The sequence below is a fragment of the Lithobates pipiens genome, unplaced genomic scaffold (assembly GCF_037356315.1).
Source record: "Lithobates pipiens isolate NorthernLeopardFrog02 unplaced genomic scaffold, aLitPip1_a1.2 Scaffold_3, whole genome shotgun sequence".
NCBI lineage: Eukaryota > Metazoa > Chordata > Amphibia > Anura > Ranidae > Lithobates > Lithobates pipiens.
This window is the reverse complement of record NW_027507790.1, coordinates 183183101-183201963: the sequence shown is the minus strand read 5'-3', so window position 1 is coordinate 183201963 and position 18863 is coordinate 183183101. Positions and strand designations below refer to the sequence as shown.

Sequence of the window (18863 nt, the reverse complement as noted above, 5' to 3'; positions counted from 1 at the left end):
CATTTTCCAATATTTACATAGACTTGTGTCTTTTTTTCAATCTATCTAGTTCAACCAAAAAAACAAAACAAAAAAAACCCCAAAAAACCACACACCATACAATCCCATATACACAATCCTATACCGACAATTGATCCAGAAGGCAGCAAAAAACCCCCAGCAAAGCATGATCAACTTTGTTCCAGCAGAGAAAAAAATTGCTTCCTGATCACCAAGAGGCAATCGGATATTCCTCGGATCAACTTTACCTATAAATGTTAGTACCCAGTTATATTATGTATATTTTAGTAAACAATCCAGGCCTTTTTTAAAGCAATCTACTGAGCTGGCCAGAGCCACCTCTGGAGGGAGTCTGTTCCACATTTTAAGCTCTACATTGAAGAAACCTTTCCGTATTTGGAGATTAAATCTCTTTTCCTCCAGATGTAAAGAGCGCCCCCTTGTCTTCTGTGATGACCTTAAAGTGAATAACTCATCAAGTTCACTATATGGACCCCTTATATATTTGTACATGTTGATGATAACCCCCCCCCAATCTCCTCTTCTCAAGAGAATAAATTCAGTTCCTCTAATCTTTCCTCATAGCTGAGCTCCTCCATGCCCCTTATCAGTTTGGTTGCCCTTCTCTGCACTTTCTCCAGTTCGATATCTTTTGAGAACTGGTGCCCAAAAGTGAACGGCATATTCCAGATGAGGTCTTACTAATGATTTCTACAGGGGGAAAATTATCTCTCTCTCTCTCTCTGCAGTCCATGCCTCTAAATACAAAAAAGGATTTCTTGAACTGTGAATCCAGGATAAGCGAACGCTGAATCAAGCCAATAGACAACAAATATGAGAGAATAATTACGGGAACCACTAAAAGCAGTAAGTAAACCCCAAATACTACTGAGCAAACACCGTGGCTGTGCTAGGGAATGTTTACTCAATTTACCTTCATATTAATTCTCTGTAATCCGCCGCTGTCAGATTTCACAGATCTCCTTGCCTGAAGTGCTGTGTAGCTTCCTCTTCTACTGTTTTGCCAATCAGACATAACTGTCCTAGACTGGAGCGTTGGCCAAGAGAAACTTTGGTTGGAACTTAGATACAAAATACTTTTTGGATGTGGGTCACCATAGAATAGGCAGTGGGTGTGTCTGGGAATATCTCACCTACATAACATGAAAGTAAAAGGGCTTCCCAGATCATCAAGAAAAAAAAAAGAAGATTGGGGAGGACGAGTGCAGTAAAACTATGACGCAATGAAATACTGAAGCCCCCAAGCAGAATAGCTGTTCCCTTTAGGCATAATATACAGGCACACAATAGACATCCGTAAATATTAATTTTATTCTATGACACTCTGTGTTAATACAATAAATATACAAAACATCTGAACTACTCAGACATGCAACACAGAGTGGGAAAAAGTAATTTTGTACAGGACAATAACTTCTGTTTTCTTATTGTGATGGGAGAGCATTATTAGTCATTTACAAAATATACAAACATCTTTCAGATAAATAAAATCCAAGCTTTAAAATACAGAAAGATTGTTGAGTGTGGGCATTCCAGTGTATACGATTCGTCTCACCAGGAAAAATAAGACGTTTACCTCTTACGCTCATGGAGGCGGCATTGTGTGGACTAGAACTATACTTTTCATGTTGGAAAATGACTAGGAAATAATATACTAAATATTGCTTAAAAAAAGAGCCTTGCTTAGCACAAAAAAATAAATAAAAAATATTCGCAATGGACCTATCAAAGTGTAGGAGGAAAGTACTGAACAAATATATTTATGGCCCACATTCACAAATTGATTCCTCCCTTTTCATCATTAAAGGGCAGTATGGTATAGAACTAAGAAGCAGATCTGATTGGTTAGGAAAGGGTGTCAACTTCTCCTTGACAAACAAGTCCTTATACATCAGAGGAAAAAAAAAAAACTGATTGGTTCAATGAGCAACACGGATAATTTTTTCAGGCACATGAGGTCTATAGCACAATGACCAATGATATGCTTTGACCATTAGCACCCAATCACATCCAAGGGTAACTAGATTGGAGAACATCCCTGTGAATATAGTCTAGCCCATAAAAATGTCACTTTCATGTTTTGTAAGGGGGGGGGGGGGGGGGTTGGGCGGTTTCTAATGCAGACAAAATATTTGGTGCATAAAAAAAAAAGTTTCATTATATTATAGTTAATTCAGCCAGTTTGTGTCTATCTGCAGAGTGTCAGGAGGCATTTGCTATATCATAGTTTCAGTGCTGGGTCTGAGAAATGAACTTGCTTATAGCAATCATTGACATTGTCAGCTTTCATGCACTACAGACATTGCTTAAAAAGGTACTGCTAAACTTTTTCAAAGCACCAAGGAAGATTTTATTTGTCAAACTACACCAATCCACCCTCTGAGATCAGTCGGCTATAAAAACATATGTATGATAACCTATTTTCATAGGAAATTTCATTCAAGGGGAATGATCTTGTATTTAACAATTACATCAGTTTTCTCATAACATGAAGCTAGTCATTCAATGCAATTCAGATACTTGCGCCAACATCAGATTTCAGCAGTGATCTAGAAAAGCCTATGAATATGATTATTATTAGTGAATTCAGAATTGTCCACTATAGGGATTACATAAGATGCTGTGTGTGAGCCGACATTGTATGTATGAAAACACTGGCCAGACAGATGTAGAAACTTGACACAAATCACTAATGCATAATACGATGGCTAATTACATGAAAGGAAGCCTTATTTATTCCTATTCTCACAGCATTAGGGGATTCTTAAGACTGCTTTGACTTAATCCAGAGGAATACGTTGTCCTATTTCCTACGAGAATGAAATCTGCTGTAAGGCCTTCTATCGAAGGTCAGGGCCAATGCTAGCAAGATTGGTTTGGATTTACCTGGAACCACAATCCAAGTTACTTGTCACCAGGAGGTAGAGACATCAGCCACTAGATTAGCTTAGTTACCCTGCAAGCACAGTACTCCTTCCTATTGAGAGTAGGTTTTAGGCCCCTTTCACACAAATGTTCCAGTTGGCTCCACCTGTCCATTTTTCAGGCGGACCCAATCCGAACCTATATTCTCTATGGAGCAGTGGGTATAAACAGACCATCCAATCCGATCTGCTAAAAACAGATAGATGGGGATCTGTTCCCATTCCGTCCAGTGGATAAGATCGGATGACAGTCGGGTGTAAACGGATAGGCCATCTCAGAGTAGAGATGCAGAGCAGACACGGATTTATCATCCGCCTGTGATCAGCAGATACATCCCCTGCTGAGCAAGCGGATCACAGATGGAGTCCGCCCCGTGTGAAAGGACCCTTATTTCAGTGTTTGGGCCTTTGGTCTGACTAGGTAGAACAATTTTGAGGAAGCAACAAGTGCTCAAAGAGTAGCCATTGTTATATACAGCTAGTACATATACAAAAGGCCAAAATCTCCAGACATTCGGCCCGGGTGTACAGCACTTAAGGCTGTAAATCATAGTTAAGACAAAGCTGCTAATATAGCTTAGAAAAAGGAAACTATAGTCTGTTTAAAAGATTTTTGGACATTCACATGAAAGCGATTATCCTAAAGTACATTTATGTGGTGTGTGTGTGTATAAATGTTTTCAAAACCTTGTCCATATGTACAGATATATAACTAGATTTCCTCATTAGTGCCAACAGAGGCTGTACTTTACTGTTCCTCATTCTCAGATTGCAAGACAGACTGAACACAAGCAACTTGCTAACTGTTTAGAGATACCCTCTACACCTGCTTGAGAGAACCTACAGGACTGTACACCATTAATGCAGTCAAGACATTACAGAACACAAAAATGAAAATCACATCAAAAATGTCATTTGAGTACGTGTTTCAATGACAACTCAGAATATGTTATGAAAATACACTGTAGTTTCCCTTTAATATTACACAAACAAAAAAAAGCACACAGAGTAAACAAAGCTCTATCACTATGGTCATTCACTTCACTAGCATATCTGGGTGGTGGTATAAGGGTTAAGTCACTGGCAATAAGGAGTTATTGTTCATGATGAAGGTCCATGGTGTCACCTGGAGAGATTTTTAAGCATGTTTGAATCCCTGTATTGTACTATCGGCATAAAAAGCAGCAGCAGAATGCTTAGAACTGAGGTTTAAAGGCCTAACAATCACACTAAAAAATGTGCTGAGGTCAGATTTTTGGCTGCAACTAATGTTTCAGCTAAACCATAAGGCTGGCCTAAAGTCATGGTGAAATGGTCACAGTTCAGTGTAGGGTTGTATCCGGTATTGATGAATACGGATCTAGGACAAGGTGACAATTTGTAAAGGTTACATCACAGAAATGACCTCAGTACAAATATTTGTCTCCCTGATCTTTCTCTTTAATAACTCTAGAAAAAGCTATGGGATGCCATTCATTACTGAAGTTACTGCAAAATTGGCTGAAGTATGCGAGTTGTAAAAGCCTGATAATAAGTATGGGATTCATGTGTGAGTAGCAAGAGCTTCATGCAGCTACTCCACAGCATGCAATTACACTAGAATTATACAGTCAAATGTTTATCCTACATTGATAAAGAATTACTTTGCATAGTTGTTCAGTAGTTTTGTAGTAATTGAGGAAATAAAATATTGTAGAAATTACAAAAAGTTAAAATTTCATGCATCCAGCCTCAATTTATTCTATGGGGTTTCTACAGGAAGGGAATATGACAAGTTAAGAAAAATTCCTTCTAAAGCTACCAAAGGACAGTGTAGACAGTAATTGGCGTGATAAACACTTGGTAACATTTTCATAGTTTTGATAAAAGTCATTCCTAACCGTTTCTATCCTTTGCACTTAATTCACAATGAACATTTTTTGGAAAACTCAAAAAAAATTAAATGCATGACTCCTCCCAACGACCCCAACAATAGAGCACTTTTACTCCCACTGACCTCACTGGGGTACTTTTTCTCCAATGACACCAACGATGGGGCACAATTCCTCCCACTGACAACAATGATGGGGCTCTATTCTTCCCACTGACAACAACAAAGGGGTACTATGCCTCCCATTTGACACAAACAATGAGGCACTATTCCTCCCACTAGCACCAATAATGGGGGGCACTATTCTTCCCACTGACACCAAAGATGGAGCTCTACTGTTCCCACTGACACTAATGAAGGAGCACTATTCCTACCATATGACACCAACAAAATCAGGAGAAGGGTGGAACATGTTCCACCCTAAAAACGGGTAGAACAGGTAACATGTTCCAAAGGTGAACTGATCCTTTAAGTATGGTAAACTCCACAGCCCACCTCCAACATCACAGAGGAGAAAGCTAGGTAAGATTTTGAAGCTATGTGAATGAACGTGTAACAAATATAAAGACGGTGTTAACCCCACATAGGCTGCAAAAGTGGAAGTACATTTTAAAAATTCACAGAATGCACCACAGCAAACCCCACCCAAACAGGTTAAATAATAAGTATTTCATTGAATAAATACAACTCTACTATTACCATCTTTTTCATAAGTTCTGATGTTCTCCACCTGCCCACACTGTAAATTACTGCATATATTTGTAACATACAAATGTAAAATTGTGCAGTGCTCCCTACAACATGCAAGATAAATAGATACATAAATATATTGTGTATTCATAATGTATGAAATGCAATAAAAATGTATTAACTTCAATATCCAATTTTAAAAGATATCTGCACAGGATCACGTATATATTTGTGATTTTGCACTGCCGCCTAGGGGGCACATGTCACTTCTGCTGTGATTAGTCACAGCAGAAGCCAATCATCGGGTGCAGACACCCGACATCGAGGAGAGAGGCTGGGTGGAGCTATGCCTATGTAAACAAACCAGAGTTCTATTTTGACAGTGAGGATGTGATGGATTTTCTCTCCCTTCAAAGCAGGGAGTAAAATCCATCAAATCCCATAGTAAAAGCACCACACACAGAACACACAAACACTGGTTAGGCACTTATTTAACCCCTTGATCATCCTAGATGTTTAACCTCTTCCCAGCCAGTGCCATTAGTACAGTGAGAGTACCTATTTTTAGCACTGATGACTATTATTGTCACTGGTTCCCATAGTCTCAAAAGTGTCAGAATGTCGGTGGCAATATCGCAGTCCCGCTATAAGTCTTTGATCGGCACCATTATTAGTATAAAAAAAGAAATTCCAGTATATATCCTATAGTTTGTAGATGATACAACTTTTTAAGGTACTAGTATAGCGCTGTAAATTTACGCAGCGCTTTACATATACATTGACTTGTGCACAAACCAATATACACTTGTGATTTTTTTTTTGCCAAAAATATGTAGCAGAATACATATTGGCCTAAATATGTGAAGAAATTAGATTTTTTTATTATTATTGAATATGCTTTATAGCAGAAAATAAGAAATACTGTTTCGTTTTTTTTTCAAAATTGGATAGAAGGATAAAAAGGAGGCGATCAAATAACACCAAAAGAAAGCTCTATTTGTAGGGAAAAATAATTACATTACTTTTATTTGGGTACAGTATTACGCACTGCCGTATAGAAAAAATGGCCAAAATGGGACAAGTGGAGAGAACTAGATGTCCCTATTTGTTTTTTTTTTTGTGATTAATGTGATTTATAGGGTCTTTAATAAAAAGGATGTTGAACTGGAAGTGGCACTGTGAAAAGGAGGAAGACTGGGGAAAGCCCTCCAATATATTGGCTTGTACATGAGGAACTGATGCTATCCTCAAACTCTGTCTGACCTCCTGTATTTTAAGAGGTCCATCCTTGAAGGTAAGCATTCATCTTGGATACACATGGTGCAGGTGGTGGAGAAACCACGTGTTGACCAGAAGAAAGACGTTTGCCACGTTGTTTGTACTAGAGACACAATCTGATTGCAGATTTTGTTTTTTGAACGGTTGGTTTCATGAATTTTTAATTTTATTTGATTTCATGCATCATTACTGCATTTATCACAATTTAAAGTAAATTGGGTGATATTTTGATTTTTTTTTAAATTGGATATAGACATCAATTTTTATACAAAATATTACAAACACTATATTTAGCAAGCAATTTATATGGTGTACATTGTAGGGAGTGCTGCACAATTTTAAGTGCATTATGCATTTTTTTTGTGTGTGGAGAGTATGAAACACACGTGGTGTGATGTGATAGCATAACTCCCAAATAATTTTTACTTGTACTTTACTGCACAGTGAAATAAATCCATATACATCTTTTTTGTAACATATGGTAAACCTCAACTACCAAACATACCTCAAAACAAATCAAAGGTGCAACTATATGTAGGCAGCCAATACAAACTTTTCAAATCAAATTAGAAAATGTTATTGGCCATTTGCAGATTCTGTATACATTTATTCACAAAATAAAAGTCTCACGTGTCAGGTGGTGGAAAAATAAAAAAAACAAAAAACATTTAAAATTAGGAAATGCTACACAGAGTCTAAAAAAGGAAAGCACTCCTCACAAGGCAACCATTTGTGATCCAACAGAAAAGAAACACAGACATGTAAATCAAAAGAGATCTGATCATGGTTCTACTATAATGGGTATGCCAAATTCCAAGGGAAAAAATAAACTAAAAATCAATGACAGGATCTGAAACGGTCTTGGCTACCGTTAGCAGACGCTTCAAAGAATACAACAGGAAACACACTTCCACTAGAAGTTACTTTTAAGAAAACAAACAAAAGAACAATGCACTGCATTAAATAAACCCAGTAAAACAAAAGGGCTTAAAGAGACATCACAAACGCACAAAGAAAATAAAAACACAAACGCTAAGGTGACCATTGAATACACATCGACCTGCAAGTCTCAACTTACTTTAAATGCTTATTGGGAATTGTAGTTCTGCAAAATTAAGGGAGTCGCAGGTTGCCTACCTTTGCTGTCGAGAATTCAGCATAAACACAGATTATGTTTCCCTTTCTGACTTCTGCCAATGACAAAACTATAGTAACCACTCTATACCAGTAGATGGCATATCTATATTGGGTGAGCACAGATTAAAACAGACAAAGGTCAGCCATGCTGCAATCTTTGTCACATGACCTATTCTGATAAATATATACATGCTTGAACCTGGTTTGCCTGGTCCTCACAATCGAAACAGAGTAAACACAATACTGTAGCTGGTTTCTCTTTAGGATACATGCCAGTTCCAATATTCATTTGTGCTTCAGTATTAGATAAACACAGCTGACATGGCAACTGCTTGGGACATGTATAGCCACATCATCGTCTTTCCTAACCGCAGGGCAGATGCTGCCTAGTGTATTGTTCTTTAAATAAACTACATAACATTAAAAAAAAATGAGCAACTTCAGAAGTAAAAATCAGGGAATACTCGCTCTATTTTGGACATTATCACAATTCCAATCTACTAACGCCATATTCACACTATAATAATCCACCAGATATTATTTATACAATGTTGGGTGCAGAGGACTGCAGGCTGAAGAAAATAAGGATGGGGAGGGGTGTACAAGAGATCCATTATTGGTTCAGACCATGCACAACCAATATGCCCATATAGTGCCTGAGGTGCCTGCAATCATATGTATCATTCCGATTCCAACTGGCACTGAATGGGCCTGAATGTAGCAAATACACATGGCAAGTGCAATTTATAGTCTTTTGTGGGTGCTGCAAACACGGCTGGAGGAGAGGAGCGTGACTGGACAGAGATAACTGGTAATGGTCACTTGTAGCTGGCCCTCTTACATCTGGTTACCCTTGAAAGCATTCTGGGCAGCATTGCTTGCGGCTGAAGAAGCAGCATTGGCCGCAGCAGTCTGCACGGTTTTGTTGGACATCACCCCTGTAGCAAATTCTTGTTGGGCCTTTTCGAAGCTGGCGCCTGTTGTCCGGTACAGTCCATGTACCTGTAAGGTAAGAAGAAAAAAAAGTCACAAAGTTAAACAGCATTAGACAGATGATACAATAAACCATCTAAATTAGATGTTGCCAGGTTCAAGTGTATTTCACTCTGAATGACCTTAGAAGACCAACAATGTCAAATAAAAAAAAAAATATTTGAGTTTTTGGCTTACCTGCAAGAATCTTTCTTTGGAGTACATGATAGGGCACACGGTAGCTTATATTCATACTGCATTTTTTTATGCTACCACCTTCAGTTAAATGGACACTGGCCAAAAAAAAGGCAGGATTCCCCACAGAGGCATAACCCCTCCCAGCTAAGCTAATCCCCAATCAATTTTGTAGCAAGCAATGAGGGGAAACCGCAGACAATATGGGAAGGATCCCCATGTCCTGTGATGGACTCCAAGAAAATGATTTTACAGGTAAAGAAATAATCCAATGTTTTTGATCATACATCAAATGGGCACTGGGATGACTACTTGGGATGTCCCAAAGCACTGAAAGAAGGGCGCGCAACCAGGCCAAACTGCCCAAAGAACTAAAAATACGGGAAACCCCACTACAATACAGTGTGCAACTCTTTGCCCAAAATCTTCATCCACATGAAAATCTGAAAGTAAATATGTAAATAAAGGACCAGTTGGCAGCCTAACAAACTTGAGCAACAGAAGCTTGATACTGAATAGCCCAGGAAACACAAACTCCTGGTGGAATGATCCCTAATCAGGAAAGAAAGAACCTTGACCTTAATATCATAGGCCTAAGAAATAAGTTGACAAATCTACTGAGAAATAGTGGGTCAAGAAGCAGCCTAACCCTTGCAAGTATCCTCAGGAAGAAGAAATGGTAAGTCTGACTGCTGAAACAAAGTTGTAGACTTCAGATATATTCTAAGAGCTTGAACAAGGACCAAAGAGTGAAGCACCCTCTCTTTAGGATGTGTAGGATTAGGACAAAGAGATGACAGCACAATTCTCTGGATCAGGTGAAAGAGAACCACCTTAAATATTCAAAAAAAAGACAACCTTGCGTGCAAGGAGCAACAAGGGAAGTCCAAAATGAGGTCCAATGGAGACTAGGACCGCACAAGAGGAATGTTCCGTGTGACACTCTGCATAAAGGTCTTTATGAAGGAAAAAGATGCACAAGGTCTCTGAATCAGATCTTCCCCGTATAGGTACCTGAAAAGCCAGACATCTTTACACAAGAATGAGCTGTGAAAACAACACATTCTATTGTGAAACCTATCTGGCTTCTTACTGAAACTGGATGCCAAGAGATCCACATTCTACAGCCCCCACTGCAGGCAAATCTGTTAATACTTCTGGGTGAAGGGCCCATTCCCCTGGATTCATTGGTTGATGGCTGAGAAAGTCCACCTACCAATTTTCCACATTGGGAATGTGCAAGGTGGAGATGGATGGAATGTGAAGCACTGCACAAGACAATATCAGGTACACTTCTCTATGAGCAGTGTGACATCTTGTTCTTCCTTGATGACTAATATATGCCACTGCCGTACTATAGTCCAACTGCACACTCATGGGAAGACCCCCAAAGACTGACTAGACCAGTGTAGGAAAGCTAGCTGAATCGTCCAAAGCTCCAGGGCATTGATCGTTGACTTTCTTCCCTCTGACACCAACGTTCCCTGAACCAAGAGGTACTATAGAACATCTCCCACGACTGTCAGGCTGGCTTTTGTCATCAAGATCTTTCAATTCATGGGAAAGCAAGATCTTCCAGGATCTGTGTAAATTCCCACTATCCCAGAGGTGACCTGGACCTGGTCTTGGAAGATAGATACATAGTCAGATCCTGATGCTCATCTCAAATCAATGGGATATCGAGTTGAAGAGCTCTAGCACACTCATACAGACCCAGACCCATGGTTGCAGGAAAAAAAAAAAGAAAAATCGCTTCATCTATGGCCAGCTTAAGCCATGGCGCTCTGTACACAACAGTCTGTTGTAACAACACTGAAAAGTAGTCTCTGCAAGACATGAATAAGACTACAGATAAACCTGCTGGCAGTGGTATAGGAACAGTCCAACCATACTCAGAGCAACCTCATGAAGGAGCGAGCTGAGCGAAAATGGTCAGATATATATAACGGTCAGATAAGGGGACGGCATTATATATATTTCATCACACACCATATAACCAATAGGGCAGGATTTATTAATATCTCAGAGAGCATCTGAATCCCCATTTTCAACTAGGTAGAGATGTTAACGTGCCAGACAAACAAGCAAGGTACAAGCCAGCAACCTACAAGAAACACAAGTGGTTAATCTTTGAGGAGGCCAAGTTCAAAGAGGGGAGCAAAGAAAGGGTTCATGAAAAATAATTTTCAGCCCCACGCTTCCCATTTCTCAGTGTTCCCATAAGCAGAAAACCACTACTCCCCTGTCTATAATCAGATCCCATTCTGTCTTTTCCCTCTGCCCCACTCTCAATCTTCACCTCTAGCCTGCGGTCTCTTTCACTTTTCTCCAAATTCACACTCTGGCTTATACTGTACTTCTCCATAATCCATGTACATATTTAAGTTAGTAAGTCAACTGATATTTATTCTGTGGATGTCGCTGTCAGCACCATGATTGAAAAATTGACTCGAAGAAGCAGGGCAAAAAATTCTCAGCCAAACAGTACCTGCATCCAATAAGAGGCAGGCACCGTTTGGGTATTCTGGCAGCACTGCAGATTTGAGTGAATCGCGGGGCTGAAGAAAATTAATCCAATTACGCATGGCCAGCTTTGGTTTCTCCGCAAGGATGAGTTTTCATTAAATTTTCTGAATGGGCAGTAATGCCTTAATCGCTACAAATTTCAAAAATAATCCTAAATGAACACATGTACACCTTTGATATTATATATTACAATTCCGCAAAGAAGCCAAAATTTTTATTGATACAAAAACATACTGTTTAAAAAAGCTCTGGGAATATGACCCAAACTACAATAAATGTCTTTAAACAAAGGCACGTAACAAACTTTGTATAGGAATTTCCAAGATAGTATTCCTGCCAAAAAGGACCCCAAAGTGCTATGATTACAACAATCAAAATCTTCCTCAGTAAAACTGTTAATTTAACTTTTTGGTACATTGGTTGATTTTTTTGCTGCATTAAAGCCCATGGGAGCAACTTCATTGTATTTGTAGTATATTTAACAGGGCGAGTAGCACCTAAGCTATCTAGGCTTGTGGGCACTTTTTGCTAATACCTTTGCAATGGTAAAGCAGGGCAGTTTCGACTTGACTCAGAGTTTCATAGTTAGTAAGGTTGAATAAAGACACCAGTCCATCCAGTTCAACCTGAGTGAGTGTCTACCCCTATCCCTGTACATTGCACACTCACATTGGTCCCTACCCTCAAGGAGCCCACAATCTAAGGTCCCCATTGATATATTAGGGCCAATTTTGAACAGAAGCCAATTAACCTACCTGCATGTCTTTGGAGTGTGGGAGGAAACCGGAGTACCTGGAGGAAACCCACACAGGCACAGGGAGAACATGCAAAACTCCAGGCAGGTAGTGTCGTGGTTGGGATTTGAACCAGTGACCATTTTTACTGCTAGGTGAGAGTGCTAACCACTACACCACTGTGCCGCCCCATGTATTGCCATGTAGAAGCATTACATTGCTTCTACATGGCAATTAGCAAAATGTGAACATTCTGCAATAGGCACATGGGAAACATCAAGAGCCAGTACAGGCCTAATGGAACTAATTAGGTACTGGGAATTAATAAAAGTTGATTATGTTACTGCATTGGCTTAAAGTACCAACAACCTAGCCAGAAACTAAGAGCTTCAAGGGGAACTGAGTAAAAAAAAAATTATATATATATATACACACACACACACACGTATATATTTACAGATTAATCACTCCTTGGTTAACATTTAGCTAAATGAAAGCCCATTTCCACAAAGCATGCAACACAGACCGGTAATGATGCACCAACCCTGAAGCCACATAATATCATGACCTTCTTTTCACCCAGCTATGCACAGCTCCTCCGATTAGTGCCTGGTAATTTCCACACACAGAACACCAGTATACCATCTGAGGAGATCCTGGTATATGAATGTATACCTCCCTACCAATATTTGTTTAAGCTACTCACAGCTTTATCAATATTTGCCCATAAAAAGACGGAAAAAAAAAAATTAAGAACATTAACAAAATGGTTGTGCTTTCTGCACCAACCAATAACCTCCTATTACATGCACTGTCAAAGAACTTGATTCTATGGGCATTATTATTGTATCATTTGATACATGTGGAAATGTGATAAGTGGCCACGCACAGGTATACAACACAATAAATGACAGTCGACTATAGGGAGAGCAGCAGATTGACAGGGGCATGTCACTTCAGGGCTCAAATTTTCCCTCACTGAGCCATACAGAGTAACTTCAGCTCCCCATCCCCTGCTTTCCAGAGCCAAGAGATCCTGTGTTAATAATGCACTTTCAACTGATGTGAGAAGGCAGGGCTGCAGGTCAACAGGTACAACTTACGTAAAAAGATTTGTTTTATATCTGTGCATCACTTGAGGCCAGTTACCTCACTAGGTCTTACAATGCAAGGGCTTACAACCACTTTATTCCATATATATATATATATATATATATACAACACATTTTACCGCCTTACCTTTTTGAACATTGCTAGTGAAATTACCGCAGAAGCTGTGAATAGGGCAGCAATTATAATCATCATTATCCCCACTGGAATATTATTGTTCAGTGCAGTTAATGCAGAAATCCAGCCACTGAAAGAAAAGGTTCAGCAATAAGTACTCTAATTCCAGACCGATGCTTTGTTGATACTACATCATGTTTGATAATGACCACTATAATAAAAAGCTGGTTTGAGAATTTTTATCAACTTTTACAGACATTTTAATGAAAATACAGCAATAAAAACTATCATATACACCATTTTATTTTTATTATTTGAAAGACCAATAAACCTCTTTTTACTATATTTAAACCTGACAAAAATGACAATTGAATTCTGTTCTTCTATTCACCAGCAGTATTATAAATCAATAACTTGGAGTTTTACTGTCTTTAGTGTGCATGTGCTATAGCGAAAGAGTCATAACTGTCACATAAAATTACGCTACTTAAAATATGACATTTAAATAGAAAAAGGAACAGGTAAAGGCTAAGGTCACTTTTTATATAAAAAATAAAAAATTTACATTTTTGCAGGTAAAAAAAATGTGCATTGTTTTATCTGGAGCCTGTAGAGTGTTGCACCCATGAGCAGCAGATCGCAGGTGCAATGTCAGGCTCCTGCAGATTCTCTGTACCCACATACGGGCAGAAAGTTGCTGTAGAGCAAGAAGATCAATGAACTACGAGAGCGCTCACCAGCATACTCGCAGTTTATCGAGAACTTTAAGCTGCCTGCCGCGGTGGCTGTTAGTAGTTGTAATTCATTAATTCAGTTTGCTGTGAATGAATGATGTGGCCATGTGGGTGGAGCCCTGCACAGCCACGCTGTATTTAAAGTGTGACAGCGGGGAGAAAATCCCCCGCCAGTCGTCAGAGCAGGGGAACAGACGGGCGCAGGCAGGTGCTCTTTGTTAACATGTTACACCCTAAAAGCGATTTTTTTTCAATAAAAATATCAAGCATGGTATACTTGCCTGCTCTGTTGCAGTGGATTTGCACAGAGCAGCTCGGATCTTCTTCTCAAGTCCCTCTTCTGTTCAGTTCAGTGCCTCAACAGCAAGCTTGCTATGGAGGCACCCCAGCCGAGTCACAGTTCCCTGTGACCATTCAAACACGGAGGCCAGACAGCCCCGCCCCCCTCTCTTCCGATTGGCTAGCTGACTTTGACAGCAGCTGCAGCCAATGGCACCACTGCTGTGTCTCAGTCAATCAGGAGGGAGGACGGCTGAGACACTCATGGACATCGCTGGACAGAGGGACCTCAAGTAGGTGTTAAAGGGGCTGCTGCACACAAAAGGTTTTTTATCTTAATGCATAGAATAAGTATTAAGATGAAAAAAAACCTTCTGACTTTACAACCCCCTTAATACAAGTTTCCAAAGGTGAACTTATCCTTTAAAACCCCTTTTACAACTGTGTCTCCAATGAAAAGATTTACCTTCTCCAATTGTTTTGGTCACTGGGAAAAGTAGTGATGGAAAATTAACATTTTACAGTTGTCAATGGAACTAGAGTAAAGGGAAACATGCTCATCTTGGGACATAGCGTAGGCTTAATAAACATGACTACCTAGGTTATGGTGAATGGACACGGGCAAAGACAGAAATAACCCGTGTACAACCCCGCCCCTCAATGAGAGCATCAATTTTATAGCAAGCAATATCCACCAACAGAAAGGGGAGGGACCTCTGTGTCCTGTGATCTGCTTCAAGAAATGGATTTTACAGGTAAGCACATTAGTCCAGTTTTCTTTTTCATACACCACGGGACACAGAACAGGCTTAATAAACATGATTACCTGGGAAGTCCCTGAGCAATGCCCACAAAAGGGAGGGAGACAGCACCCCTTGAAACACTACAACCAAGCACAGCATCATCGGTGGCACTTGCATTCACCTTGCACTTAAGAAAACTCATAAAGGTATAAACAGAACTGATATTTCAATATAGTATCAACTCTGGGCATTCAATTCCTGCTCTTATAGCTACCCCATCTGTAGAAAAAGGATACCATTTTGAAATGCCAATTGCCTGGCATAATGCCGACCCAGGAACCATGCCCAATTACATGACTTACCAGTTACCCCAGCCTTTAAATCCAGCAGCTTGAAGGACATGCACAGCAAACTGACAGATGTACACAAAGAAAAACACAAAGAACCTGAAAGAACTGTCACTCCTGCAGAGAAACAAAGGATGTTACATTATAGTATATTCATATAGGGAAAGGGAGGGGGTTTAAAAACACATTTTTAAAACAGGGACATTTGATTTAAAGCCACAAAATGACAAATAAAGTTAACTCTGGGTTTAAAATTTAGAGAGAATTCAATAGTGACATGTAATTAAAGTGGGCCTACTATTAAAAATAGGAGGTAGACTTTTTTTTCCAGCTCCCTGCACCTCCCAAAGACTTCAATGGGACCAGACTGAATTTACAGCCCTGTGCTCACATCAATGGCAATCCAGCTCTCCCCTTCTCTCAATAGCAGGTTGTTAAGGAGTGGGGCTGCCGCATACGTAACAACCAATGACTCATCAGCTGTCAGTTGTCTACCCTCTGACAGTAAAATGTAAAAAAAAAAAAAAAAAAAAAAAAAAAAAAGGCAGCAATGAAAATTTCTGGAAAAAAAAAAACCCAGCGTGGGGCCAATACCAGGCCCTTTCTGTTCAATCCAGACCAAATCTCGGCATGTTTTCTCATTTCTGAATTTTTCAAAGGGAACCCTTGAAATCCTTCTGTCAGGTGTTAGGCTTTGTGGTCATGCTTTATTAGTTCATGCGATGTGCCATATTGCACGAGTTGTTCTGGTGAGCAATTTTCTTATTGAATAAAGCATTTTTATTTGATTTTATTGCACTATTGTAGTTTTTTTTTTTTTTTACATGATGTGTGGAATGGAGCTTATATGACGTGTTGACCTGTCAATACTGGAGTAACATCAAGGGGATATTTCTATGAGCATGAATTGCCCATCTATGACAGGGATGCCTATCTGGGGAGTCATACTGGATTGGGGAGAGTGAATCATACTGAAGTCACAAGTGATGTCATCATTCGGTGTAAAATGATTATTGACCTGTTCACTTATATGTAGTTCTTTCTCTGCACAATTTTTTGGCCTGTGCACTTGCAGCATGTTTTATTCATCCACTACTGTTAATTGAACACCGAGGTGTTTGGTTGCACATAATACATCTATTTTGAGGTTATAAAGCCAGTAAAAAAAAGTTGGATTTTATTTAAAGCTACTCTCACAAAAAAAAAAAAAAAAAAAAAAAATGAAGCTTAAAGATGTCCGCAGTCCTCACCCCTATGTCAAATTCTTAGCTCTTCTATCGGGCAAAGCTCCAGCACCTCTGCTGTCAATCAGGCTGGCCCCCACTTGCTTTTGATGGACCTACCCCGGATAATAGGAACATGCATAAGACAGTATTGGGCGGGTGATCTTAAAACACCACCATAAAGTTTTGCTTGGAGTTTGACTGAAGCAGCAAAGACTGCAGGCAGTTCTCTCCCATAAGGTGCCTATTCTCCAGATAATTTTATTCAGTATTTTGCGGAAAGCATCGGGGAGAACACCAACAATATCTGCCATTGTAGTTTTTGCAGCAGTTAAGAACTGAGGGTACTCTAGAAAGCTTATTTCACCACTGAAGCCCCAATAATATAAGAGCTCAGCGTATGACTCAACCTGTAGGTAACTATGAACATTTATAAAGACTTTTAGAAAATAAAAACAAGTACTCATAATATCAGCTTAAATTTTATACTGTACCTGAATGCTCCATAAAGTGGTCTGTACCAGCAAACAAATGAGCAGGGAGAGAAAAGCAAAAACCACAGGATTGCCAACCCAAAGTCAACCCCTCGGCTTGTATCAACGCAGAACCAGGCCAGGCAACCGAAAATATTTACAAAAAGGGTGACTGTATGAACTGTAGAAAGAAAAGGCAAAGGAATAAAGTCAAATTGACCGTGCTGGAAGTCAGACCAGCATGTGAAAAGCAGTACAACACTGAATAAAGCAATTGTAATATATAATTCCCAATATACCAAGGCTTTAACATAAAAACCACAAAAACTGAAGCCGATTTTATTGATTAGTTTACAGTGATACAGTGGATATAAAAAGTCTACACCCCCTTGTTAAAATGTCAAGTTTCTGTGATGCAAAGACAAAAAGCATTTTAGAACTTTTTCCACCTTTTGGGACCTATAAACTGTACAACAAATATAATTTTTTTTTTAGGTAGAGGGAAGAAAAAAAAAAAAAGAAAATATAGTGTGCACACCCCTAAACTAATACTTTTTGAAGCATCTTTTGATTTTATTACAGCACTCAGTCTTTTAGGGTATAAGTCTATCAGCATGGCACATCTTGACTTGGCAATATATGCCAACTCTCTTTGCAAAAACACCCCAAATCTGTCAGATTGAAGGGCATCTCTTGTGCACAGCCCTCTTCAGATCACCCCACATATTTTCAATAGGATTCAGGTCTGGGCTCTGGCTGGGCCATTCCAAAACTTTAATCATCTTCTGGTGAAGCCATTCACTTGTTGATTTTGATGTATGCTTTGGGTCATTGTCATGTGGAAAGATTAAGTTGCTCTTCATGTTCCTCTTTCAAGTAGAAGCCTGAAGGTTTTGCGCCAATATTGAATGGTATTTGGAACGGTTTATAATTCCCACTACCTTGACTAAGGCCCCTGTTCCAGATGAAGAAAAACAGACCCAAATTATGCCGCCACCACCATGCTTCACTGTGGGTATGGTATTCTTTTGGTGATGTGCAGTGTTTTTGCACCAAAAACATATTTCAACCTTGGTTTCATCAGACCAGAAAATATTTTCTCACATGCTTTTGGGAGACTTCAGATGTGTTTATTCTAAATTTAGCCGGGCTTGGATGTCTTTCTTCGTAAGAAAAGGCTTCTATCTTGCCACTCTACCCCATAGCCCAGACATATGAAGAATAAAGGAGATTGTTGTCACATATACCACACAGCCAGTACTTGCCAGATATTCCTGCAGCTCCTTTAATGTTGCTGTAGGCCTCTTGGCAGCCTCCCTGAACAGTTTTCTTCTCATCAGTTTTGGAGGGGCGTCCAGTTCTTGTTAATGTCACTGTTGTGCCATATTTTCTCCACTTGACGAGAATTGCCTTCACTGTGCTTCCATCTAATGCTTTGGAAATTCTTTTTCATCGTTCTCCTGACTGATTTTAACAAGGATCTCCCTCTG

General features: G+C 39.4%; 1 protein-coding gene across 3 annotated transcripts in view; it reads right to left on the bottom strand.

Annotated features, from left to right (window-relative positions):
• Positions 1 to 1314: 1314 nt before the first annotated feature.
• SCAMP1 (secretory carrier membrane protein 1) overlaps positions 1315 to 18863 on the bottom strand; it is a 67349-nt gene continuing 49800 nt past the window's right edge. For all 3 annotated transcript variants that reach the window (XM_077462591.1, XM_077462592.1, XM_077462590.1), the window contains exons 6-9: positions 17395 to 17554; positions 15693 to 15794; positions 13587 to 13704; positions 1315 to 8922 (exon numbers count right to left, since the gene is read on the bottom strand). In XM_077462591.1, the coding sequence (XP_077318717.1) occupies positions 8758 to 8922; positions 13587 to 13704; positions 15693 to 15794; positions 17395 to 17554 (545 nt within the window). In that variant the 3' untranslated portion in view covers positions 1315 to 8757. The remainder of the gene's footprint in view (positions 8923 to 13586; positions 13705 to 15692; positions 15795 to 17394; positions 17555 to 18863) is intronic.